The sequence below is a fragment of the Pempheris klunzingeri genome, chromosome 2 (assembly GCF_042242105.1).
Source record: "Pempheris klunzingeri isolate RE-2024b chromosome 2, fPemKlu1.hap1, whole genome shotgun sequence".
Lineage (NCBI taxonomy): Eukaryota > Metazoa > Chordata > Actinopteri > Acropomatiformes > Pempheridae > Pempheris > Pempheris klunzingeri.
In genome coordinates, this window is record NC_092013.1 from 12,640,266 (window position 1) to 12,667,665 (window position 27,400).

Sequence of the window (27,400 nt, forward strand, 5' to 3'; positions counted from 1 at the left end):
ACCCCGCTCTGTGATTTTATGTGGCCTACCACTTTGTGGCTGAGTTGCTGTTGTTCCCAATTGCTTCTACTTTCTAATAATATCACTTACAGTTGACCGTGGAATGTCCAGCAGGGATGAAATTTCACGACCCGTCTTATTGCAGAGGTGGCATCCTATCATGGTACCACGCTTGAAGTCACTGAGCTCTTCAGAACGACCCATTTTGCATCACAAATGTTTGAAAATGGAGACTGCATGGCTAGGTGCTTGACTTTATGCACCTGTGGCAAGGGGTCTGATTGAAACACCTGAATTCAATAATTAACAGATGTGGCCAAATACTTTTGTCCATATAGTGTATGTATGCATGCAGAGAACCACTATAAGTCCAATAATTTAAACAAAACATACATACAAATCAACTGGGAAACTTACATGTTGATGAAAACTTGTCAAATTTCTCAAGGACTGTTTGGCACACAGCTGTGTTTTTCTCTGTGTCAGCGACCAGCTGCTGTATCTGACAAACATTTCATTTTTTTTTTTTTACATTTTAGAAAAGTGGAAGATATAACATTTCTAGAAAAGAGGAGCTGTATTTAAAAAATATATAACAGAATGGAAACCTATCATCACTTACTTTGTTGAGAGTTTCTCGAAAATTATGAAATTCTTTGGCCAAAACATCACTGTTAAAGCAAAAGGACAGACAGGACAGATGTAAAAAATTCAGAAGTTATTTGGTCTCAAGGCAAGTCACATGTTTTAAATTATATAGAGAAGCACCTGTCAGTTTTTTCTTTCACCCTTTTCTTGTCCTCCTCAAATTTATCCAGTATTCCAAAAGGTTTGGTTTTGTCCTTTAATTCTCCAAACAGGAGCGGTTTAGTGTGATAACTGTTTGAAAACTTTGGGTCACTTCCCTAAATAATAAGAAAAAAGTGAGGTTATGGGATATATACACAAGACACAACTATTGTTCACATAAATTAGTGATGATTAATAAAACAGTATGCAGGCCTAATTAGGTGAAATTCTCCATATGGTAGTGAATGTTATCCAGCAAAAAACATTTTCGTGCTCCTGAATTACTGCTCTTGATCATCACGGTCCATTCAAGTGGACAACAAAGTCATATAATAATATATACACATGTGTAGTAGATGAACTGAACTGATTTTAAACAGCTCTGATTATGGTTCAACACTAAAAGAACACTTCTGCTTGTTGCTGACCAACAATATGGACAAATCTAATGAAGGTAGAAATGTATACTGTCTCAAAGTAAATAATATCATATAAATATCCATGTCACATCAGACTCCTTACTCTGCTCACTTATAAATACAATCTGAGTGTAACCTACATGTAAATAATGAAACCGATATGATTATCGATGTGCCTTGGTAGTCGAAGATATTACTGTTTCAACAATAACCACCAATACCATGAAGATGCCAAATCAAATCTCACCTCTTGCGAGCTTTGCTGGGAGGTCCTGGATGATAAACTCATATCTTGAGACGCACCTTGAGAATTTTCAGGCCAAAACTGAGACCCGAAGAAAATCTGAGAGTCTGTGAAACTGGAGTAGCCACTGGTAGCCACATTCCTGTGCATTATTTTGCCCCCAAAAGTTTTGGTGAGTAAAGAAAACACAAACATGCAATTTGTTTGTGCAGCAAAACAGAGAAAGTCTTTGTAGAAATCAGATAAAATCACACACAAAGCACTGTTCCACAAATACAGCCCTACATGATTAAGTATTATCACACTGTTTTTCAGATTCAAATCAATTGACTACATCCTCATATGACATTCTTCACAGTTGGAAAAAAGTAATAGCTAACTGGAGCCACTGGTAACTAGCACAGGTTAGCTAACCACCTGCTTCCGGTTGTGATGCTCAGCATTTCTTTTATGTTCCTCGCGTGATTCATTGCGTTTGGTTTCCTGTTTGTAAAGATAAAAAGTGAGAAACAGTTCTAGTAATTTCAGTGTGTCCTCTTCAGAGCATCAGCTCAGCAGCCGACAGGTGTGCTGGAGTTAGCTTCAGTTAGCACAAACGCTCATTTACATCATTAGCTAACTTTAGCCAACATGGAGGCAAATTAAGTTCGAACATCTCATCAAACATTTATTATTTACTATTTCAGAGATAGTTATCGTGGATTAAATAGATTTTAGCTTCACTCACAGTGTCCGTATGATGTTGATGTTGTTGTTGTTGTTGATGATGATGATGATGATGATGATGATGAAGAGGGGCGTAGATAACAAGCTGTGTGCTCGCGAGCATTCAAATCTCCCGCCACGGGACCTTCCAGAACGAGGCTGGGCTGTGTTCACGTGCCGTCCAAAAAGTCCGAATGACGCGTTTGGTGTCACCGAAACAAACACTGTCCAATAAACAATAAACATTGTTTGTTTGTCTTTGACTTTTTGTTTATTTTTTATTGGCTCTATCATCATTTCATCCTCCAGCAAACAGACTCAATGTATGAGTTCTTAAAGATGTTTTAAAGAATACATCAGCTTGTCTTTATGTACACATGTGTTGGTGTATTATAGCTAATGGACACAAGTGTAACTGATACGATGAATTAATGGCTGCATTCTATTCAGGAGACATTATCCTGTATATTATCTGTTACTGTTATCAATTACACCCCTGCTGTCCTACAATGACAAGTTAAAATGAACATGGTAAGAAAGGCCTATTAAAGTAGGATTATTATCTATCTAACTATCTAATAGGACACCTACGCAGCTCATTGCTATACTGCAAAATGAGGAAAGCAACCATTAATCTGAACAGAAATAGAAGCCAACACTTCTTCAGCATATTTAGCCGAGCCATCTAAAACAAAATAAATTAAAATGCATAAACAATTAATCGTTCATTTCAATATTCAATCATAATAATCATGATTATTATGAGTTAAGATAGTGAATGAGGTTCTCATTGTTAATACTGTTAATTTACCCTTACGTTTTATTGTGATGTTTTTTTTATAGGTTAGGGTTAGGATTCACAGTTGTACTGAATTCAGTCAAAATCATTTTTAGGAATTTTTCCATCACACAACAACAACAACAACAACAACAACATAATAATAATAATAATAATAATAATAATAATAATAATAATAATAATAACAATAACAATAATAATAATAATGCATGCCCAGTCTAAGCCTTTAGTTATTTCTTTTTATGTTCTTCATACAAACAAACCTGTACTATAAGTGATGAAGCACAAAAACACAAAACCTTTTATTTTGAAAACCACACCCGGAAGTGTACTCGCTAAATGAAAGCAGGCAGCTATCAGCTGCGTTTCTGTCGGATCATCTGAGGTTTAGCTGCAGAGGTGTGTTGATGACCAAGCTGCCAACAAATACGTGACTGTCCGGTCAAACCTCAGCGGCGGAAGAGGAACCACACCGAGGAGTTTGGTCAGGACAAAGCCTAACGCCAGTGTTTGGCCGGTGAGTTAACTTTTTCTGTCTCCACATTCAGCAACGTGCAGCTGCTCAGTCTGTGATTGTAAACACACCCGATAATGTACAACAGATTGGACCAGATTAGCTAATCTGGCCCTGTACCGCTGACATGGTTGTTTTAGGTGTGACTGTTAGCACAATCACGGCCCGGGTTAACTTCATCCCAGTGACAGGTGCTAGCTAGCTAAACACCTTGGCTGCTTCCTGTCTAACTCTACTGACGTTACAGCACATTTCATGACATTTTCTGACACATTAGCTCTGTTTCTGGTCGCTTTACCCTCGCAGTGAGACTTATTTAAAGATATTTTAAAAAGTAGGCCAAAGTTTATAGTCGTATTGTGTTGTTGAAATCACTTGTGTTAAAAACTGCCCCCTCATGAATATTTAAACTCTTGAGGTTGTGGGTGAGCCATTTGTGTAGTTGGGATGCAACACTAATCAATATCAGATATGAAAAACATCTATGTGTGGTTGTGTTTAATCTGACCTCAGACAGAAGGTTATTCTAACTTGACAAATGTGTTGTGATATCAGTCAGATTGAGCCAATAGGCTTCATGTTAAAACAGACAAATGGAGACATTTATTTAAAAAGTCCTGAAGTTGTAGGTTGTTGTGTATGGAAGCTCATTTCAGCCACTGCAGTGGAGAAAAATGACCCTGTAAGTCTTGTCAAAACAAAATTTTTTTTAGTATTTTGAAATAATGACTTTGTATCTTAAAATATATAGAGAAACTTTCTCTAGTGATCGTTTTGAGATGCTAAGTGATTTTGAGAAAGTTTCTCATTATAATGACTAACAGAACCTTTTTTAATCACACTTGCAGACATTGGCTTCCACAGTTTTGTCACAAATGGATGGGAGCGAAACCAGTAGCTATAAGACACCTCAAAAGTTATTAAAATGGCTGGATGTGTTAGAATTATTTTAATTTACCAACAGAAACCAGTCAAATATTAAAAAACAAATTCAGTCTCAAATTTAAAGATTGGTATTTTCATTTGAATAAAGAAGTAGAAGTAAACAAGACTACAAATGTCATATTTGATACCAGCTTTTTGCTCTTGATGGTGTTTTTATTAAGTTTGGTCAATAAACAGCAGATTCAACCAAACAGAATATTACCTGAAATTTATTTGAGTTTTTCTGGTCATCCTGTTAATAAAGAATATATGACACATTCATTAGACAAATATCGAACCGGTCAAATATGTGTTTTGTTCGATCAGTCTTCTTTCCTGTAGAGCCTCATGGGTAATACTATGTGTCTAATTCAAGTCTGTCTGATCTTTTTAAGGGTTCGAATATGGCTCTGTCCTTCCTCTTGGTGTTGGCTGCAACTGTGATTCTTATCAGACCCGAGACACCTGTAACAAAGGTAGAAAATGGACATTACTCTGCCAAAGGGCCAGTGTGTGTGCTCTGCTACAGGTTACACTGATCTGCTAATCTGTGAATGCTGGTCTGTCTGTACTGCAGGCCCTTCACCAGAACTCACTGGAGTGCTGCGGCGAGAAGCAGAGATCCAACAATTCGTGTTCAAATGACACTCACTGTGAACCAGGTAATGCACAGAATGCATGCAAAGAGTTTTAATATCAAAATTATTTACTGCTATCAGGCAGAGATCAGCCATCAGTCAGTGTATCTCATATAATTACTTTGGTAGATCAAAACACATGCAGCTACAGAGCCTCCTTTTTTTTTTTTTTTAAATTTCTTAATTTGCACGAGATAAAATTGCATAATTGAGACTTCAGGACCTGCATAAAGCCTCACTGTTCAACAGCTAAAGCATTCATTAGATTTATATATTCATCTATGTAAGACACAGTTATTAAAGTGCTGTACTATTTGAGCGTAAATACAGAGCGATTTCATTAACAGACATAATGGCACTGAGGAGATGTATTAAAAGAATTCACATGGGAGATGTACCAAGAACAGAACAGAGTTTGTGTGACACACACACACACGATACAAAGAGTCAAATTTCATTGCTGTGCTGTGCATGCTTCAAGGACACAGTGACAGGATTGAAAAGGACAAACAATACAATGAAAAACAAAAAGTGTTTTGTTTATGAAACGGCCTCGTGTTTACCTTTTAACCCTCATCATTGAAACCGAATAAAGAATTTGTTTTAAACTGGAAAAACTTAAAATGTATATAAAGTCATTAATGCAGCAACGTGTGAAAAGCACATCGTTTTTTTTTTATGACAGTTATATTGGAGGAGGAGATTAACTTTTTGTTGGTACAAAATTATTAAGAATGCAAAGTAGTTGGGGGGGTGAGCTTCCTTTTTAAATGTAATAAAGATGATTGACTAATACATTATATTAATACTTAAGGGCATATTAAATGCTGAGAGAAAATGTTTTAAGTAAAACATATGAGGCTGTAATAGAAACTCGTAGCCGCAGAAGGCCCACACTTGTATAGAAACATTAAAGCCTAACTCTTGTAGTATGTCTATGTTTATACATGTTATATGAAATTGTAGATATCCATACACTATAGGTGAATATGTGCTGTTACTTTACTGTTATTGTTTTATGCACTTTCATGTGCACTGTATACTGTACAAAAAGGTAAAGAATTTAGTTTTAATGTCTACATGACACAAAGAAGTGTAAAAAAAACAACATGTTTAGTAAAAGCGTATCAAAGTGCAAAAGAATGGCAAATAATGTGGAATATGTCCATTTTTTGGATCCTACAGGATGCTTTCTGCGCGTCCTTGAAAACAGCAACACTGTCTGCATACTCTGTGACTCAGCAGCTGTGGATATGGAGAACGTAACAGTCTGCACCTACAGTAAGGACTGACAACTGTCTACTGGCTGTTTGTCAAAGCATAAAAGTCTCAATTGTGTTGTATCATGTTTTTGAATTTCCCCTTTCCTTGCGCACACTAGACTACACAGTGGAGAGGAAAAACCACACAACTGTAACTACTGTCATTCCTAAAATTGGTAAGATATCATGTCCACAGTCATTACTTTAACTTATGTATAGTATTTATTTCTTGGCCTTTACAATAATATATCTGCAAGTTTGAATTAAAGTCGATTTAGTTTTGAGCAAATGTCTTTTTCAGTGAACATACTTTAAGGCGTAATGTGGTAAAGTGTGATGATTAAAGATTGAATATCTGCAGCAGCAGGTCAGATGGTCGACAAGTGTCTTATCAGCCGCTTCCTGTTTTGTGTCTTTGAGCAGGAGGGCCAGGTGTGGCAGCCTCTCTTCTTCTGGGAACGCTATTGATCAGCCTGTTCCTGATCCTCTCCGTCGCCTCCTTTTTCTACCTCAAACGTTCCAACCGTCTCCCGGGCATCTTCTACCGCCGCAACAAGGGTGAGCACTTCACGGCTCTGGTGCACAAATCGCCATTATACAGGATCTGACCTGAATTATGGAGCTCTATAGCTCCTGTTTGCCCACCACACCCATTAAATACTAGAAAATAAATCATGGAAGTGCGTTGGGAATGAGGAAAACACAATGTTTTTGCTTTGCTGTGCTTTGGTGATTATTTGATTTTCAGTCGGTTAAACTCAAATCTAAATATTTTATGTTACAGCCTTCATATTCCAACCAAGTGAGACAGTAAGTTAATTTTATGGTTTGTTCATAGTTGATTACACACTACACTTGGAGTGTCATGTTTGTGTGCGATGGTTACAATTTCTGTTTTGTTTTTTTTCCCCTCTTCCAGGCGGTCATGATCCCCTCCTCTACAGGTAAGATAATTACACCATACTCGGTAAACTTCCTGTTATGAAGCTGTGACCTTGCAGAACAGGTCGTAGCATTATGTGAAGCAACTGAATAATGCAAAGCAGTCAAAACATTATTCAGGAGGATTTGGCAGTGTGGCAGCAATTCCAGTGCACGTCTCCTCTTGTCTTTCTCCAAGGTGGTTATGTTGTGTTCTTCTGTCGTGTGTTTCTTTTGTAGTGAGGAAGCCAAGATATGTCAGAAGGGAGCGGCCCTCCACAACGTCAACACTGAATAATGCCACGGTACCCACCACATCTACTACCCAAGTCTTTAACGTGTAGGAGGAGGAGGAGGAGGAGAGGTGGGAGTGCTGGTTCAGGTGGGAGAGACCGCTCAGGAACGATGTTAGATTTTTCTAATCGTGTGAAGGTTCAGCAGTGTGAAGAAAGACCAGCTCACTCGTACACGGGTGGCCAAATTTAACTGTAGCTGCTTCTGCTGCATTCTTGTCACTAGGGCTGTTACTTTTTCAGTATTTATCAAGAGTATGACATTGACATTTTTGACACTATAACCTTAATATCACAGGAAAAATAGTGGAAGCGTTCGTCACGGGTGGGTTAGTAATTTTCCTCACATTCATGCAGCATTTCAGGATCACTCCTTTTGGTTTTTAAGTCTAAACACTGTTATTAGATATTTTTTAGTTTGCCAGTTGACAGTTTAGTTGACTTGCAGAACTCAAGTGATGGGTTGCATGACCTGTCTGTTAAAGGAATAGTTTAACATTCAGGGAAATACACATGTTCACTTTCTGTCAGAGAGCACCTGCCCCTCCGAAGCTCTCTAATTAATACGTTACGTCTTGTTTGTGTGACTGGTCGTAGCTAGTGAGATATAAAAGGTGCCGGTAGGGTCAGGCCAGCTGTTTCCAGTCTTTATGCTAAGCTAAGCTAACCGGCTGCTAGCCACATTTTTAAGATATGAAAGAGAATTTCCCACAATGTCAAACTGTTTCTTTAAAGCAAAGATGAGTCAAGCCAGTGACCAAGCTGAGTAATTTTCTGGGACAAAGTGACAGCCCAGTGACATTTGATGGAAGCCTGTTTTTTGCTAATTAGGATGTTTTTCCGCGTGTGATTATGTTTTTGCATTTTGTAACAGTGCACTGAGTTTTACTGATTACAATCAGACCAACAGAATTAATTTACGTGTCGATTGCAGTAGAGTTCTTCTGGTTGGACCGGGACCTTTTTTAGGGAGAGTTTACCAGAAGCGCTGCATCACAATGTTTGATTGCTTTTTGTGTTTTTATTATAGCATTTGTATTTATTATCTTTGTGAGCTTAACCAAGGTGAATGTATTACACACGTGCAGCAAATCATGAATCATGAACTGCATTCCACAACAGACCCACTCCATCATGAAAGAAGTCGTTTTCAACAAGAGAATCATGTTCTTTTCGTCGGAAGCAAATTCAAGTAAGTTCAAAAAGATAATTATACTGAGTCCTTGTGCACTTTATTTGTCTGAGGTCATCATCGGCTAATATTTTTTAAAGAAATACTCAAAATAACTTGTTGCCACCAAGTGTGATTGACATTTTTTTGTTGTTGGATTGCTGGCAACATTATTGTTGCTTTGTGAACGTTACTTGATGACTATTTAACTTTTGCCAAATGTTGTCTGAAGAAAATGGCTTTTACTGTACGCCACTACTGTGATTACTGTGCCAATATGAGCTTTAAATGCAGCCAAGAAACGTTTAGTCATGACGTGATGAATAATTGGGTATTTGAATGATATCCAGTGGCCTTTACTGTACACGACTCTAAAACATGGCTAGTTATCCAAGTTTTATTTGCTACATGGTATTTTATTTCATATAATTTTATATCTCGACAACACAAAGGTTGTTTAAGTCATTTTTGTCTTCAGTATATATGAAGCCATATGAAGTGAACCAAACAAAAGGCAGCAATCATTCCATAAATATTCCCCTTTTTTGCTTCACGTGTTTGCTATTGTACAGACAACCATAAGCTGAAGTACATGTACATATTGTTTTATACAAATGATGTATTGTTTTGTAATGATGTACATATTCTAGTTTCAATGCCATGAAGAATGTTCTGAAGATGTATGTAATGTTTGGAGAAATAAAGCACCTTTCCATAACTGTTGTTTCCCTCTGTGCAGCTACGTGATCCCTCACTCTGCTGTTTTTTGTACGACACATATTAGCCTAAAGTAAATATTGTTCAAAGACAAATCTGAATAATTCTTATATGTTCCTTCTGTGGTTCCTGCTGCTGATATTAAACAATGTCTCAGTCTGTGTTGACAAGAATTTATTTTCGCATTACCGACAAATCTCCCATTACTTTTTTAATTTCCCTGTTTGTGATTAAATTGATTTATTGGCTTCTACCACACAATCAAATCAGGAATGAAAGAACTTCATTTATCTTGATTGTTACCATTGTAGTGTATGCACATCAGAAACAAATGTAAACTATTTATTTTCACTTGTGGTAAACTTGATCCAAACTAACTTCACAGGTTATTTCTATTGTCTCTATGTAAAGAGTAAATATACCAGTATAAATCTTAATGCTGTGATTTTCAGCATATGGAGACATATTTGCAAAGAACACGATGCTGTCGTGCAAAATCATTTTAAATATCTCAATGTTTTTGTTTCAGGGTGGATTTAAAAATGTCTAAAACAAAAATGATGTTGATATTGATGCTATCCTGTACACAAGGACAGCTGAGCTGTAAGAAGGGACAGTGAAAGCATTAAAATCTACAGTATTTAAGGTAAGAAAGGTGTATTTATAGATACTCCAAAATAGTTTCTTATAGTTTGCCGAAAATGTTTTTGAGTGCTTAATTCTTAAAACTAAGGCTAAATGTTAAATACTCTGGGGTTTTAATGACATTGCAATATTTTCTGAAATATAAAAAAAAAAGTATTTGGGGGAAAAAATCTAATCAAAACTTGAGTTTACACATTTTAATTGTTATCTGTTACACAGAAATAAAACAGTGTACATAACATGATGGGAAAGATCTGATATTTGTGCTTATTTTGTCATCATATCATCTAATGGAAGTGATTATTGATCTTACCTCTAATAAATATACCAGTGTTTGTATTTTAAGGCACTGAAATGTCACACCTCTGGAAAAGCAGTGACTGACGTTTGCACCAGCAGCTACATGTGACTGGACATACTGCTCTATTTATAACAGCTGAGTGCAAGGTCCCAGTCTGACATATGCAAGGACAGACGGACATCAGAGCTGAAGTGTCCCTGCAGGGAGAGAAAGTTGTGCCACCTTCAAACTGGATACTTTGTCCCTCTGCAACAGGTAGGCTCCTATCCGCCACAGAAACACATTAAAAACAATGTGCTTTAGGTACACAGTGCGCTTCATGTTGGTCATGTTAATAAAGTCATTAGAGGGAACCTTCAATGACTTTGTTGTAAGCAACAATGTTCCCTATGGGAAATTTTAAATAATGATAACTCCACATCTGGAAAATAATGACTTTCAACCACAAATTCAAATAATACTACACAAATGAGTTGATCAAATACAAAATGAGATAACATTGCAATTTATATTATATATATATTATATATTATACGTTTTTTTTTTGGTTTTTTTTTGCAGCTTCACCCTGTCACTCTGTTTACAAACCCTCCACCGAGTATGTTTGTTAAGCTGACACACTATGTTGTACATTGGCCGGCTGAATCTTTCATATCAGGTTATGAGACTTGTTTTCTAAGAGCAGGGCCACAGATTATTTTTGGGGTCTGTTATGGAGCTTGTGACCACGACCCTCTGATGTTGCTTTGCTGCTCTCTAAGGCCTTCACCTACAGCAGCTTGCGTGCTTTCTGCACCAGTTTCCTAATGACAGCTGATTACAGGCGATGTTAAGCTTCAGACAAATGCATGTTCTATATTTAACTCAAATGTGTTGATGTGACTTTAACAATAACCCAGAGGGGATATCAAGGACACGCTGCTGTACATTCCATAAAGCTGCATTCATTATTTTACATGCAAAATACCTAAATGCAACCTTCCCAACACTGATCTTTCTGTTTTTCAGATTGAAGAGCATGTGAGGTATCAAAATGGATGATTTGGATCACAGTATGCGCATTGCAGAGTATGACTGGGCGAGCTTCTATGAGGAGAGTGAGGAGTGCGGTCTGCTGCAGCCTTCGCTCGCCTGCCCTGACATCTTGAGCCTGAGCGATTCAGAAGATTCAGAAAACTTAAGTTTACTCCACAGTGCAGGCCGACAGGAGCCTCAACAGAGCCCTGCTGTGAGCAGTGAGGAAGACGAAAACAACACTGCAGGTTGCTGCGTGGAAAAAGCGCAGATTAATCAGAGCAGTTCAGGAGGAAATCAAGGTGATCTTACAACAAAAGCGTGGGGGAACTCTGAAATATGCCTCCATTACCCTGAAGAGACAGAGACGAATGACAACATCACAACCACTCTGCAAACTGAGCAACTGAATGTTCAGTCCTCAGAGGGAGGGCCAACAGAGCTGAAAAAAGAAGAGGAAAATCTGCATACAGGGAGTGACACGTGTCAACTCAAACAGGAAACTGACCCTCTTTCTTGCAGCCAAACAGAACTAAAAGCAAATGAGCCACACGCTGCGGACGGAGCTGTGAGCGAGGACGTGAGCACTTTAAGAGCAGAAAAAGAGCGCTGGTTCGTGACAGTGAATGACAATCGCGCACGACAGCGGGCGCGTCCTCCCTCCGTGAAAAAAAAACGAAGACAAAAAAAACCTTGTAAGGACAATCGCATGTGCAGAACCCCCAGGCAGGAGAAATCACTTGAAAATGGGTTGGAGTTGAAGACAAACAAAGACAATAACAAATCTGAGAAAGGGACGGACACAGTGGATGTCACACAATCAAACCAAAACTTGAATAATGTAAATAAATCTGGAGATTATTCAAACTCTGAGGAAAACATTTCAGATTTATGGCAGGTGTCTGGTGAAGAAGACTATTTGTCGGAAAAACTGGTAACGTCTCATCCACCCATAGAAAATATCACAGAGCCAACGACAGACAGAAACAAACATGACCCAGGTAGCCAAGCATCCACACTGCATAGCTCATTTTCACCCAAAGGTCCTCCACGGTGGGACAGTGTGGAGTCTGACGATCAGGATAGTGTTGAGTTCCTCTCTACTCACAGTTATGACTCCGAAAGCTACCTGTCAGCTACTGAGTCAGTGGAGGAAACTCAGCATTTTCCTATGGAAAACCAACAACCCCAAAGCTCATTATCTCTGACAAGAACAGGTCATCCGTTCAATCTGACTGAGAATACCGATGCAGGCAATACACAGGACCGAGAAACGTGTTCGGATCACACCACTCCCTCTAGCAATGCGACAGCTACTAACTCTGAAGGTTATGGAGCCACCGATGTTGAGCCCACCCCAGCATTTCCATCTGCTGGGCAAAACACAAACAAAATGCCAGATGACAGCTCCACATGTGATAACGACACACACAGCACGCTGCTCGGCATGCCCTCGGATACACCTGGACTCCAGAAACATGAAATTAATCTTTCAGCATCTGGTGGCTCTTCGGGGGATCGGTTTAGTCCTCTCCCTGTTCCTGATTTAACTGTAACACCTTGCTCTGTGCCCGACAGCCCTGAAACATATGCCAAAGCTGCGGGCGACACTCGACCTGTGTACGCCATTTCTGCTTTTTGGGATGAAATGGAAAAACTGACGATAAATGATATTTTACAGCTCAGGATTGGTAGGAGCACACCTCCCAGGGAGACACAAGAAACAGTGACACCTAACGTAGAGGATCCCAGCTCTTTGGTTGACACAGTGGAGTCTAATTTGTCTGACGGTGGTCTCATGGACACATCTGACACCACTGACTCAGACTATTTCACACAGCCTGACGACTCCAAACCAGATCGCTCAAGCTGCGAGTTCTCCACCTCCGATTTTGAAGAAGAGTACTGGCAGTTTCTCGGCGCCAGCAGGAACCCCAGTCCTGACCCTCAAACCAAAAACCACCAAAGCACAAGTGCCTCTCTCTTCTCTCCACGTGAGGAAGAAGAGTCCACGAGCTCTGAGGGAAAGGAGACACCTGTGCCTTTGGAGTTTGAAGGGCGATGCTTTGAGGATGAGGACTCCAATGCTTCACTTTTAAGCGAACTTGCGCGGCCAAGACGGATAATTAAAACTAAAAGTGTGAGCAATGTAAAAGCTCTTAACACAGAGGACTTATCTCTGCAGTTGTTTGTCGGTAAAGATGAGAAAAGCCCACTTTCCAGCAGCTTTCGATCTCTGGAGGAAAACACAGATTTAAAACCAAGTGACAGCCTGGGAACACTAATACATGCATCTTTTCTATCCAACATGGACATACTGGATGAACATACTCAAATATGCCTCCCTGAAGAGTCTGAATACCTTTTCACAGAGTATAAAGCAAAGAGAGACTCCTGGTGTGTCGCTGTGTACGATCCAGGGGACATGTCAGAGGCTCCTGTGTTTGACTACACTCTTTGTACATTCGGGGGTGACATTGTATCATTCTCCCCCCTCCATGATTCCCAGTGCGGCAAGGAGAAACCCATCCCCATCTTCTCTTGTTCTCATCCAACCGTCAGAGAACTCGCATTCCCAAATCCGAACTATGTTTTCCTGAGCGCTGACTGCGAGGAGGAGGATGGCGTCTCTCCGATCAGAGTTGTGTCTCGTTCTTTCATGCAGGGCCATGACTTTGGGACGTGTGCAGCAGCCCCACGTGGATTTCACAGCTGGAAGGGTTTGCTGTCCGCAAGGAAGGTTAGCTTCCACGACAAAGGTAGCATCTGGTGCAGGTCTGGGGCCTGGGTGTTTCCAGTCGAGGCTGAGAAGATTGACACCAAGAGAGCAGATCCACCAGCAACTGCGCTCACTGAGAGGAGAGTTTCTTCTCCTTCTCCTTCTCAGTTGTTTAGAGAGTTGGCAGTGCAGCAGAGGATTTTGGAAGTTATGCAAACAACAAGTAAGTCCAAGCTTTTGTCTTCACTTGACTGAATGTGAAAAACACATCCAAAACAAAGCTACAATTAAAAAAAATCTACTCTACTGTGCATGATTGTGTTTCCTACAGGACAAGAGGGAATCTTCTCCACACTGAAGCAGTCAGATATGTGTTTGGTCTGCATCGCTTTTGCCTCCTGGGTATTAAGATCCTCTGATCCAGAAGCTGATGATGCCTGGAAAGCAGGTAGGAAACTCCTTGCACCGATAGTCTGCCGTGCTTTTCTCAATCAACCTCCTCCAATCAGCAATAGCGTCCCTCAAGAACACAAAATCATTGGCCAAAGCATGGACTGTATAAAGGAAGTAGATGTGGTCACCGTGACGTCGCTTATTGGTTGATTGACTGCCATTTTGAAGCCTCAAGTTTGGCATTTTGAGCGTCACCATCCTGGTTTTGGAACCAGAAGTGACGTTCACTTCGGAAATTTCAGCATGACCGGCTTCTTGAGTGGTTAGTCACAAGGTAGTCCCGCCCTAAAGCATACCCTGCTTTATTGTCTGCTTTACTTCCTTTACTAAATGAAGACTAGCGATTGAGACCATAATAAAGTGTTTACTGAGGAGAAAGCGGCTCATTCTCAGAGACTTCCATACAATCAGACCTCAGCAGAGTTGCCCCCTTCTGGCCTTTAGAAAGAATGCAGGTTAAAGGCAGCTATGTTCACTTCATTTATACAGTCTATGTGCCAATGTTAGAGCAGTTAGAACAGAATTTAGCAACACTGCATTTGAAATATTTTGACAGTCCTTTTTTTTTTTTTTTTGAGCTGATTGTTGAATGTTAAATGTAAATGTAACTACAAATGTTTTTGTCTAACTTGTTACTCTTATCATTGTCTGTCTTCCCTTTATTTCTTTATTCTATGTCCTCACTGTGTGGGACAACAGCTTTCAAGCAGAGCCAATAGTGTTTTTCATTGCTCTGCTGCTTTTCCTCTCTAAAATAAAATGAATGAAATGAAAATTAAACTTATTTTAACTTTTATTTAGTTAGGAATATTAAATGTCATTAAGAAATACTTGATCATAAAGAGTGCTGTATAACTTTGTGTATTGACATCCAATTCTAAAATCCTGTTCAGCTCTGCTAGCCAATGTGAGCGCTCTATCGGCCATCCAGTACCTGCGGCAGTACGTGAAGAAGAATCCTTCTCAAGATGGCCCCTGACATGTACATGCAAGAGATGCCATTTCCAAGTATTTTCACACGGGTCCATCCATGAATCCATTATGGATATCCACTGTCTCAGTATGTTTATTGGTTTTCAAGTTACAATACAACATGTAAAAGTAGAAGTCAGAAAACTGATGTGTTAATCTCTCTTCAGCCTGAAGCTCATTGGACAATGTCTCAGTTTCATTTTAATCTTTAAATATCGTTTTTTTTTTTTTTTTTTTCAGTTCAGTTTCAGGGTAAACAATTTTTAATTGATGGACCATTCTGTACAGAGGCTCAGACTTTTTAAAACGTGCTGTTGTGCCAAAAATGCTGCTTTCTATGTCATACAGGTGCAGCTAAACTAAGGTGTAAAGGCAGCTTGTAGAGTTTTTGAACAGATGCAGAGTGTATATGGTGTGTCTTTGCAGAGGAGAAAAGAGGGAAAGCTGCAGTGCGAATATTGGTCTGATTTGTATGTGTAAGAAAAGATTCAGTAAGTGACTGCTTGAGCTGTATATGATGGGAAGCATCATCTTAAATAGTGGCTCAAGTTTCAGAGTGTTGAGTTTCAGAGTGATTTTCCCCATTTTGAACCATTCAATTTAAATAATTTTGAAAAGGGCAAGAAGAGGTATGACTGTGCAGTATTGAACCACACAGTAAGGAAAAAGCTAAATAGATTAAAACTGACAAAACCTTTGGGAGCTGCAGTCTCAGATGCTTGTATGTATTACTTCTAAATTATCTGTTGTTGCCATTGTCACTTTGTGTTGAAATCTACCAGCAAATTATTTTTCATCAAACCTCTTCATATATCTTGTCAAACAAGACTGGGTACATGTGATTTTACATATATGACTGATTTTGTGCAATGAAATAAAACCATGAATACCGCAGGCTCCCCTCTGTCCAAGTTGATGAGTGCAGCAAAACAACAACTGCACTGTCTTTCATCCACAGTATGTGGCAGTTACCAGTTTATTAGGTACATCGAGCTAAAACTGATGCAGTTTAATGTGATACCTAATGGCAACTGAGTGTATAAACCACAGGCTGCGATTCTCCTTCAAACAGAGGAACTCCAAGTGCAAGAAGAATAACGTGTCATTGCAGAGATATTTATTGAAATAAATATGCAATGGATACACTTTCATATTATTTCACATAAATATTGAATTTAGAGGCAGTTCTTTTAAAAATTCCTTTAAAATGCTTAAGATTTAGTTTCTGTCCAATTCACTTCTTCTCATCAAAACGCTGTAAATACATTATTCTAATAAAACTTTCTAACTGTGGCGACAGATCATGGTCCAATTAATTATCATCTCAACTTATAATACCATATACTGCTTTAGCTTATGATTTACTGCTATCGTGCTGAATCAAGGGTCAAGTGTTCACATCTACTGCTATATCAATAGTACTCATTCATATAGAATACTGTGAACATGTAATATTTACAATCTCAAAAATGAGCGAATAAAAGCTTCGGTTATACTGTGAAAAGATATCTTGATATATAAAACTTTAGGATTTAGACAAATATTAAGCAGATTTTAAGAGTAAAACCAACCTCTACTATGCTTTCAAAGTCTAAACACCACAATGCAACTTGCTACTCTAGTTTGGTGAAAAATGAAGACTGAGTCATGCTAGGTCGTTACAATCATCCAAACACTGATTTAAATGCCATTCTGTACAAGGAAATCATTTAGAAATCATAGGGATATTTGAACTTAACACCAAAGTCAGTCTGTTTTCATATCCTTTATAAGAGCTGTTGTTTTTTTTTTTTTTTATCAAATTCATATCACTGCATATGAAACAGTTTTACAGTTTGTTAGAGAAAGTCTGTCACTTTAAATCACACATGGATGGGCGAGATTGTTCGTTATTTTGATAATAAAACTAGTATAAAGTCTTAAGTGATATGAAAATCTCAGACAGACTTTGACAGTCCCTTAAGTGCTGAACAAGGAATGCACATAAAGATCCACAAACATTTTTTTTCCTAAAATATATTAAAACAAAAAAACTGACACAAATATTCTCTTATAGTCTCAAAAGTACACAGTATTCTATTGGGTATGAGTGTGTGGGGTTTCAGGGCATGCACCACCTGGGACTCATGATGGCTTGTCACCTTCTTTCTTCAGACGGCTTTGGAAAACAGAAACAAAGGTAAATAAACACGCTTGGCTGTGCAAAACATTTTACATTTTAACTGAGCAATGTGGAAGGACGCCCATCATTTTGGCTCCATAGTGGAGGAAATATGTAATGACAACCAAAGAGATTTTATATATTATGAATTCCCCTTTATTGTCCAGTACTGGTCTGCTGTGTAATTCCACAGTGAAAACTTGAATTGAATTTAAATTGAGGGGTTTTATTATCCAAATTATTTGAATTGCTCAAGTAACCTTCCTCACCTGTAATAATCCTCCTGACTCGGTAGAGGCCCTCCGTGCAGGTGATGCCCGTGCAGCCACTGCTGCTCCATAGCCATCCTCTGCAGCTCTGCAGACTGAGCGTGCATGGCCTGGAGCTGGTGAGCAGCGGACATCTGAGGAATCGGGCCCTGCAGCTCTCGTGGATATGCAGCTCCTATGGAAACACAAATATAACATTACCAAGTTGGCGGGACTTGGAGAAGACTCAAGGTGTGGGCTGGGAGTATGTTAATGGCGGAGATTACAAACCAAACAGAGGGTGGCGCAGCATCTCGTGATCATGAGGCAGATCGCTGAGTAAAGGGTTGGGGATTGGGCCACCAGGGAAGGGGAACCGGGCCAAACGTGGTCCTGTTGCCAGGGGGTCCACTAGAGGATGAGGGCTTGAACCTGCATGAAGACACAAATCGCACACTAAAGTAAGGTCAACTTCAGGCCACTGCATGTATTACTGCAGACTAACTCATCTGAAAATCCATAAAATCACTAAGTCCTCACCTTGACCAAGGGGATCCTGTTGGTGCAGGTGGAGGTGGGAGTGAATGTGAGAGTGCTGGTGATGATGCGGCGTCACATTGAGCATCTGCAGCCTGGCGGCAGGGTCAGTCGCCACAGATGCCATTCTCTCTGCGTGAAGCCGCTCTGCAGTGAGCCGCTCGGCGTAGCTCAGCTCAGGGCGCATCTGGGGTCCTGCCATGGCCATCCTCTCCCGCTCCAGGTGGTTCAACCCGGGATGGAAGGTTGCGAAGGGGTGCGGAGGCCCGGGTATGTGGGGAAGGCCGATAGCCCCGTGTCGGGCGAAGTGCTCCATGGGGTTGGCTGAGGGGTGTAAAGTTTCCAGGTCTGGGGGCTTCATCTCAAAGCCAGGCTTCATCCTCTCGCGGAGCTCCCTCTCTCTGAGATTCCTCAGCTCACGCTCTCTGAGGCTGGGTTCAGCGCTGTACAGGCCAGGCATGTGGTAGGCCAGCAAGGGGTCTCCAGGGCCCAGAGAGACATAGAAAGGGTGGTTGCGGTTGGTGGGCGACATGACGTGGGGCCGGGCGTATTCACTCAGGGTGCGCAGGGCAGGTGTATCAGGGCCGATGTAGGGGGGCACAGCGGCTACAGTGGTGGGCGGCTGCTCAAAGGAGGGGCGCCCGTGGCCCTGAGCCGCCATCTGAGCCTCACTCATGCGACTGTCATGGGAGGAGCTGGAGGCTCTCTGCAAGCAAAGACAGTGTGTAAGATAAATCAAACAGGTATCGTGACAGGGAGGAAAAGGAATGTAAGGAATATGTTGCACTCACAGCACTTCTGTCTGCCTCCCGTTCTCTCTCTCTCTCTCTGTCTTTCTCCCTTTCACGTTCTTGCCGAGCACTGAGCTCAGCCTCCCTCCTGGACTTTTCAATGGCCTCCTCACGTTTCTTTGCCAACTTGGAGGCCGACAGTGGAGTGAAGAACAGGTCTGTTCTAGCACAAGAATTGTATCCACGATCCAAGTGTTTGATAAACCTGAAAGACATAGCAGATGACTCCTGAGTATGCCTAATAAACTTTCACTCACACAAAAAAGCAACATAATTCATTCGTAAGTTGAGGAGCTTTTGGCAAAAAATGCGTGAAACATAATGACATGTACATGTCAGTAGTGAATACTGCCAAATTTGTCCCTGACTTCTTTAATTTAAAGCCAAATAAATCTAGTTCTTACATTATGAAATTTTGAGTCCAACTCCTGTCAGTTATAATGAGATTTCAGGCTCCAACTTTCGTGCTGGGATATGGGAACCAATTAATTCTTAAGAACCGTCTTTACAACAAACTCCCTTGGGCAACCACATCAGCAATCAGACCAGTTTCAGACCAATCCACAGTTTAACTGTATTAATTAAACCAGTAATTTGGAAATGCAAATAAAAGAAAACATTAAAATTGTAACTGAAACCTGCTGCTGTAAACAGCCATGGGAGCTTCAACTTCGACCATTCACAATGTTATTCAAAATCCAAGTAACACCTCTAACAGACATTTTGGATTAGTTCCAAACAAGTGGTTTAAATAACTTGATTACAACTGCTACAATCATTATTTTTTAACAACGGTTCACATGACTACTTGCATATCAAAGAGGCCGCTCGTAGTGAATTTAAAAGAGAATTTTAACCAGACTCAACTTCAGCTCTATGAAACTTTTTTTTTTTTTTTACTTTTCCGGCCCACAACGTTACTGTTTTAATTCACTCTCAATACTCACATAGCCTTGTTTTCAGCCACAACATGCAGATGTTTTCAGCAGAAAAAGGCTCAAATCCACTGTACTCTACCTGCTCATCATCGAACTGCAGACAAAGTTAACGACTAGCTTGTGAACTTCATGGAGCATTTATCAGCTAAGAGCTGGAAACTTTTCCAAGAAGGTAATGGAGACAAAACAAATGAAAAGGAGGTGGAGGCAAGTGCCAAATGAATAATAATGTTCTGTATGTGATGGATTTGCAGCTGTCTGCTAACAAGTTTGCCATATCAACTTATCAAGTGAAAATACTGGAACAGTGTTCTGTTCACCAGTTGTTTTCACTGCACATGGCCAAAAAAACAATTATCACAGCTTTACAGCAATACATAGGAATGTCAAAACCTTCCAACTTTTTCAAGATGAGTGAAGACTTTAGATGCTTTTTGTGAGACAGAATGTCTTCAGACATACCGTGCAGACTGGCTAGCATGGCTTGCCATGTTGATGACTGTGGGCTCTGGCGAGGGGCTCCGAGGTGGAGACGGTGGGCTCTCTGCCTCTTCTATCTCATCCAGTGGCTCTTCTTTAATCTGAATTTGTGGCCCTCCTGCGGTGGTGCTTGGCGAGGGTCTCAGAGGAAGTGGCGGGAATGACGGCTGGAGGCTCGGGACAGGGCCAATAGCAGAAGATGTTACGGAGGTGAGAGGGTGGGAGGCTGCAGCAGGTGGGTGAGAAGAAGTCATGCTTTTTCCAGGGTGGGTCTGCACCTGAGCGATCACTGGAAGTTGGGTGGGAAGTGACTGCATTGGCAAAGGCTGCGGCATGAGCTGAAGAGGCGGAGGGGGGGCGCCCGGAGGATGCTGGTTGGGCAGAGAATTAAGGGGTTTTAGAGCAGGGGGAGGGGGGAGATTGGAGGGCATCTGAGGGAAAGGGGTAGCAGACTGGTGCGGCATCTGTTTGTGTGAGGGTGGAATTGGAGTGGTGGGAGGAGGCTTGATTTGTGGACCAGACAGAGGAGGCTGGGGGAGCTGAGACTCCCTGAAGAAGGGTGGGGGTCGCTGGGGGGCCTGAGGTGACGGGCCATGCGGCTGCAGGGGCTGTACAGAGTTGAGAGCAGGCAGGCCCTGAAATGCAGGAGAAAGAGGAGATTCTTGACCCAAAGCTGATGGAGGAGGCGGTGGACCAGGAAGAGAGTGAGAGCCGGGCTGTGCTCGGCTGTTTGAGCCCGCTGTGGCAGCTGACGGACCAGCAGCTGGCTGAGGGGGGTCTGGAGAAGGAGGAGGGGGGCTCTGAGCAGGATCAGCGGGGGCGGTGCTTTGCATTGGCTGAGGAGTGATGGGAGGGCCCTGAGAGGGGAGGGCCTGTGGGACTGGTGTGTCAGCCAGCACAGCAGCAGGAGCAACAGGCTCTGATGGGACGCCGTTTGGCTGGGCAGAGGAGTCAGAGTCGCTCTCGTTGCCCTGTTGGGGGCTGGGAATGCTGGGAGAGGAGCTGCGGTTGTCTTGATCGATGTCTTTGGTGTCACTGCTGCCATCGTCTTGAGCACTGCGGCTTTCTGAAGAGCTTTCCTCCTCTACCTCAGCCTCTCCCTCTGACCGGGAGCCCTGCGGATCCTGGAGGAACAAACAAATCAATTAAGTTGTACCTGTTTCGTGCCTCATAATATATAATGTATTATTATTAGATAACTTCCTGTGTTCCGATAACATTATGTAGGATGACTTTACAATACGGAGTGAGCTCATTAGATTTCGAAATTCAGTGCAGAATTTCCTCCGACACTGATGAATTTTACTTACCGATGTACTAGTTTACCGTCCCTGCTGTACAAAATGGCACAAACTGCACCTTTGAAGAAGTTTTTATCCAAATCGTATTTGACATAAAGTGTTCCCTCTCACCTGTGTCTTCGGCCTTTTAGCTGTAACTTTTTCAGGCTCGTCTGGCTCCTGAGCTGGACTCTCCCGCACACGCTTTGTTGTCTTTGGTGACGTTACCTCCTCTTTTATCTTCTGTAGACACAGCATGATATTTACACAGTGGTGGTTATTACTGACAGAGGGCGACGATGACGATATTCAACAAACATCCATGGTAGCAGCAGTATTACAGGTATCCTCAAGGGTCAGTGTTTAAATCACCTACATATACTGCACATGTATCATTTCAGTTACACGAAGGTTGGGACTAACTAAACTTTAATCAGCTCAATAGCTGAATTCCTTCCTTCCTAGAATTCCTCATCAGTTCTTGTCCAGTACACAACATCAAGAACCGATTTATAGACTTATGGGTGTCCGCAGCACCCCATAAATGCATAATGAGTGGAATGCTGTTTTTCTCAATCAGAATAACAATACATTCTTGTTCACTGCTTATAAAATAATTTAAAATAATTTCATCATATTGTTGCTCACTGCAAAATGACTCCATCCTACAAAATTGTACACACGTCATAAAACTGTACACATGTAATTACAGTATTTGTGAGGTTGTTACGGGGCTGTTGAAGTCAGTTTTGTTGCAGCTCTTTTTGTAATCTGCAATCCATGCAACTTAACAGGCCCTACAGAACAGTTAACATGCTCAGAAATATGCAACCCAGCTGGTCTGATCATCATCATACAGGTACAACATGCACATTTACCTTATACGAAGCATGTACATTATGTTTACCTTGTTTGTCTTCCTGCTGGATTCATTCTTATTATCTGTGGAAGATGATCTCAAAGAAGTTGCTCCGCTCAGGGATGGCTGGTTACTGGACTGCTGATCCTCACTGGTCGGGGAGCCTGTGAGCCTCCTGTGGCCACTTCTTAAAGATGACAGCTGCTTTAAAAACATTCACAAGTTAGTATTGTTAAAACACAAGCAGGGCAGACATGTTTCTTTTAATCTACACAGTACTGTTGCAGATAAAAAGTGAAAATTATGCAATAAGACACAGTAAGACTGAAAAATCAGATTTCTGTTGTTCATCATATTTTGACTGCAAAAATTCATTTGTGCAGGCTTTTTCTTGTAAATGTTTATTACAAGTAATAAAGATGAGTCTGATAACCCAGCCTCAGGCTTACAGGTGCTCTGCTTCGCCGTGTCCTCATGCCATGCTTGCTGTTCACCTCTTCTTCCTCTTTTACAGGTTTAAACATGAATGAAGCGCTTGCAGATTTTGGAGCTGGTGGCAAACATCCATGTTTGTTTTCATATGTGCGACAAGTCGTGCACAGCAAAGGGTTGTCTCTTCCCCCCTGGTGCCAATCCTTAGAAGCTGTTAAAGAAAAATTACTCATTTAATATGCTTCAGCAGGAATCTGCAAAATAATGGTAATACATCCAATACTGAACTCTGACTTATCTAATAAATCACAGGCAAAAAAACACATTTACTCACTTGTTGTACCACAGTGGCTGCAACTCTTGATTTCCTGCTCACTGTCTTCACTGTCAAGATCATCCTCACTAGCAGAACTTGCATCCACTGCAAAGAACAATATCAGCTTCAATGAGGACCAGGTCCAACTCATATGGCCACACAAATTTAAAAAAAAACAAAACAACAGAAATGGCTATACTAAGTGCTCACCTGAATAATTTCGCGATGGGGTGTTGACAGGAGCTGCCACAGAGCGAGTCTTGGCTTTGCGAGAGGACGGCTGTCTGCGTTGCTGTCGATAAGCTCTTGTTCCCGCGGCCTCGGGTGTTTTCTTCCAGTGGTAATAGAAGGTGATCAGCTCCCCCTGATGATAAGAAACAAGGGCTTTTAGGAAAAATCCAAATTACGTTTCTAATCGAACATTTTGCAACTATGAATCACTGCATGCGTGACAATCTGCTCTGTATGCAAAAAACGTAGTGTTGAATTACCGTCTTTTTGCTGGGTAGAAAGTCTTTCCGGATGCGGAAGAAATTCTTCCCATACTGTCTCAGCCCTTTTATGAAGCGTTTCTGTGCGGGAAAAAAGGAGGAAGAGAGGTGGTGGATAAAAATAAATTATATGCAGTTGCAAAACAGATATTAATCTTGTAATAAATAGTAGAATTTATTAAACACAAGCCTAGCATAATAATTAGCGTGAAGTACTAAACTAATTTGCCCTTTAAAACTAAGTTGGTGGTTTAAAAACAGTATTTTACCACTGGCTTGTGTCTTATATAATGTTTTAACAGCAGTTGATGGAGTTGACTAAACCACCAATTTCTGATCAGAGACCTTTTAATTCACGCTACTTGCTGCACTGAAAAAAAGTCACTTTGAATCCGTTTCATCACTGAGGATTTTATCTGCCTGCACAAACATCGTTAGGGCCTAACAAACTCAGCACTGACCTTCGGTGCTGTGTTAAAGCTAAAGGCGTCTCACCACATCATCCTCTGACCAGCATTTCTCAATAAGCTTCGGCAGGGGCTTCTTCACCAGACGCTGGAGAGCTTTCGCTGCATCATAATGACTTGCATGAAGCTAGAATAGAGAAAAACAGTTCAGTTATGAATCTGCAATGCTACATTTTTATTCTTTGAATTTGTTTTTATACTGACGAATATAATTCAAGCTGTGCTTCACACCATGTTGAGAGCGTTGAGTGTGGTATCATCACGGGAGGCTGCTAAGCATCCATCCTCTGTGGAGCCACCATCACACATGCCTGCAAACGCTGCCATGCTCCTTCAAAAAAAAAAAAACGTAATAATGTTATTTTTCAAAATCAGTATCACAGGTGCATTTTTGCACTTTCCTACTTCAATTTTCAGTCTGATTTCTAGGAGTGATTCTGAAATGTTTGATAATAGATCCTAGATGCTCCAGCAGAAAACTGGCACGTGTTTCTCTTAATTCCTTGTTGCAGTTAAAGACATATTTCTCGGTTGCACAACATTAAAGAAATCAGGTAAACAGAGAAAATAGGCAATAACCAGGTTGCTTAAGACGAAGTAAACACTCATCTGCTCATCTGAGCAACGTGTTCTGCTGTTTTTTTACATTCTGCATGGTGATGTGCAGTAAGGACATGGCTGCAGGTAAATTATCACAGTTTATTTTGAAATTATATTGACACGCTCAAAAAAAACATTTACCCCCTTTTTTTTTACAAAGGTGCTGCCTGTGACAAAATCCCAGTGATATTAAGTGATGTAGTGCAGACACTGACCTGGCAGCTCTGAGGTACATGAGGAGGTCACAGTCATTGACCCCGGGCGTCCACATCAGTTCCTCACTCTCTGTCTGAGACTGTAAAGCAGGTGCAGGCCGCGGCTGCAACTCTGGTAGTTTGGCCTGCAGTGAGAAAAAGACAATAACCACAAAACTAAAAGAACTGCAACTGGAAGATTTTTGCTTTATAAGGCGCAATTACAAGGAAAACATCCAGACATTTTTTTTTTAATGTCAATCAATCAATTGTTAATTTTCTCCTTCATAAGAAATCAGAAAACATCATTTGAATGATTCAGCTGTCAACACAGTGTATTATTACAACGAGTAATTAAAATAACTAATGGATTAAGGATTTGATTATAATAAAACAGATTTTGCTGGTGATTGATGATGGTTCCTGTTTGGAAAAGTTTCACATTAAAAGGTATTTAAATACATCCTCAACTTTAACACATCTTGCTTACAATCTGTACGACATGCACTTACCAAAGCATGTTAATTAAACAGGTCTGATGAGCTTAACAGGCCATTTAAGACTTACAGTCCACTGAAGGCAAAAAGCAGGTACACATACTCCTTATCATATTGTTAAGGTTTTTCTTAACACTATACAATATAAACAATATGAACATTTGACTACTGGATACAGAAATGCATTTCTTAGTCTAAAATTTCATTTTATCAAAATGTGACTGGGTGTACCTGATGACTTGGTCCCACTCTTATCTCGCCCTGAGTGCTGTTCAGGCTCCTGAAATAAAATAAATAAACAATAATAATGAACATCCATTTTTCATCATGTGCATTGCATTTCAGGAGCTCTGATAATCTGCTACATGCAGTCAAAGTGTTTAAAATCTAAAGTACATGCAGTTGTGCTCACATCGTTACAGACAGTCAGCTCTGTATTAACTGCTAATTAAGGCTGTGCAGTGTGTACACAGACGTGTGATCAATAATAAGTGTATAACTTGGCTGCTGTCCGGGCAGCCTCCCTCCCACTGTACAGAGATTTCAGCAGTAAAACAACATCCCGCCTCTCCATCACTGTGAACCAATCTCAGCTGTGACCTGCGACGTTTCCTTATATTACATGAATGAAATCCGACGCTGGCCACCGCACAGGACTGTCAATCAATCATACATGAGCTGCTGATTTTTACGGTCACCATTACGAGAACAGTGTGTGCTACTAACAGGTTGACAGTGGCTGCCTGCGTCTCATGGCTAACTGTTAGCTCAAGTATGCGATCAATAATAAACATCAATGTTAGCATGCACTACATGTCGCTGACATACACAGCGATATAGCGACAACAGCCCATGTCAATACACGTCAAGCCCGAGGGGGATAAACCCCGATTTATTAAACATGTTCGCGGGTGATTCGTCTGATTAATCTGCTTTAATTGCACTGATTAAAATAGCAGCTGCAGGAATAGCTGTTAGCTACATTAAAGCGACCAAAAGCCGTTTGTCCAGCAGGAGCTGCTAGCTGCTAACGACACAGTAACATTACGCTGTTATTTGGCTAGCTTGTTAGCCAGACACGAACTTCGTGACCACTGACACTCCGACTATTTCACGCAAACGGCTCGCAAAGTAACGCCACAAAACGCTAAAAGACACCTTCAATACGCTGCAACTAAAATATGAACGCAAACGGTGAGTTAATCAAGTTACCTCCGCGGACTGAACAGGTCGTCCATGTCGAGGGATGTTTGGATGTGGCTTGTTGACACTACGCAGCGCAGTGGGCGATACACACAAACTATGCGAATCCCCTATTACATGGCTATTCAAAATGGAGGCGGTGTAGTGGAGGGAGTCGGTGTATTTTTTTTTTCCAGTGCAGTGACCTCAGCAGCCACAGCTAAGCCTTCAAAGTTGTCTGGGAGCACATAACTGAGCATGTGCCGCGGATCAGCAGCAGCAGCAGTCAGTGGGGCGGCTCATCAGCTGCTGCTGCACAGGCTGCACAGGCGTCCATGAATCAAACACCATATCACACTGTGTGTGCTGCTGTGGTTATTAAACACGGTTATGTAAGCCATTACATTAACCCACCGCCGGCAGGAAT

The 27,400-nt window shown here is 41.0% G+C and overlaps 3 protein-coding genes across 6 annotated transcripts; 2 read left to right on the forward strand and 1 right to left on the reverse strand.

The window, feature by feature from the left end:
- The first annotated feature begins 3,322 nt into the window (after nucleotides 1–3,322).
- c2h1orf159 (chromosome 2 C1orf159 homolog) lies at nucleotides 3,323–8,700 on the forward strand. The gene is made up of 9 exons (XM_070846275.1): nucleotides 3,323–3,473; nucleotides 4,790–4,870; nucleotides 4,972–5,056; nucleotides 6,218–6,313; nucleotides 6,414–6,470; nucleotides 6,718–6,852; nucleotides 7,079–7,104; nucleotides 7,214–7,238; nucleotides 7,456–8,700. Exons 2-9 carry the CDS (start codon nucleotides 4,799–4,801, stop codon nucleotides 7,557–7,559), a joined length of 600 nt encoding a protein of 199 aa, XP_070702376.1. The 5' UTR covers nucleotides 3,323–3,473; nucleotides 4,790–4,798; the 3' UTR covers nucleotides 7,560–8,700.
- A 1,812-nt stretch (nucleotides 8,701–10,512) lies between these two features.
- On the forward strand, nucleotides 10,513–15,738 carry perm1b (PPARGC1 and ESRR induced regulator, muscle 1b). Its single transcript, XM_070837050.1, has 4 exons — nucleotides 10,513–10,597; nucleotides 11,351–14,298; nucleotides 14,407–14,523; nucleotides 15,422–15,738. Exons 2-4 carry the CDS (start codon nucleotides 11,376–11,378, stop codon nucleotides 15,505–15,507), a joined length of 3,126 nt encoding a protein of 1,041 aa, XP_070693151.1. The 5' UTR covers nucleotides 10,513–10,597; nucleotides 11,351–11,375; the 3' UTR covers nucleotides 15,508–15,738.
- Nucleotides 15,739–16,595: 857 nt separating this feature from the next.
- Nucleotides 16,596–27,151, reverse strand: rereb (arginine-glutamic acid dipeptide (RE) repeats b). 4 transcript variants are annotated; one of them, XM_070839520.1, is made up of 17 exons: nucleotides 27,004–27,151; nucleotides 26,023–26,071; nucleotides 25,316–25,440; nucleotides 24,732–24,831; nucleotides 24,529–24,627; nucleotides 24,034–24,114; nucleotides 23,753–23,906; nucleotides 23,561–23,647; nucleotides 23,244–23,437; nucleotides 22,843–22,995; nucleotides 22,068–22,178; nucleotides 20,638–21,779; nucleotides 19,238–19,442; nucleotides 18,450–19,152; nucleotides 18,201–18,365; nucleotides 17,931–18,105; nucleotides 16,596–17,658 (listed from the first exon to the last, which is right to left on the reverse strand). In XM_070839520.1, exons 1-17 carry the CDS (start codon nucleotides 27,027–27,029, stop codon nucleotides 17,625–17,627), a joined length of 3,603 nt encoding a protein of 1,200 aa, XP_070695621.1. In that variant the 5' UTR covers nucleotides 27,030–27,151; the 3' UTR covers nucleotides 16,596–17,624. The 4 variants fall into 4 exon arrangements, with proteins under 4 accessions (XP_070695621.1, XP_070695611.1, XP_070695637.1 ...); XM_070839510.1 differs by having other exon boundaries at nucleotides 22,843–22,998; XM_070839536.1 differs by having other exon boundaries at nucleotides 18,201–18,341; nucleotides 27,004–27,150.
- Between the last annotated feature and the right edge of the window lie 249 nt (nucleotides 27,152–27,400).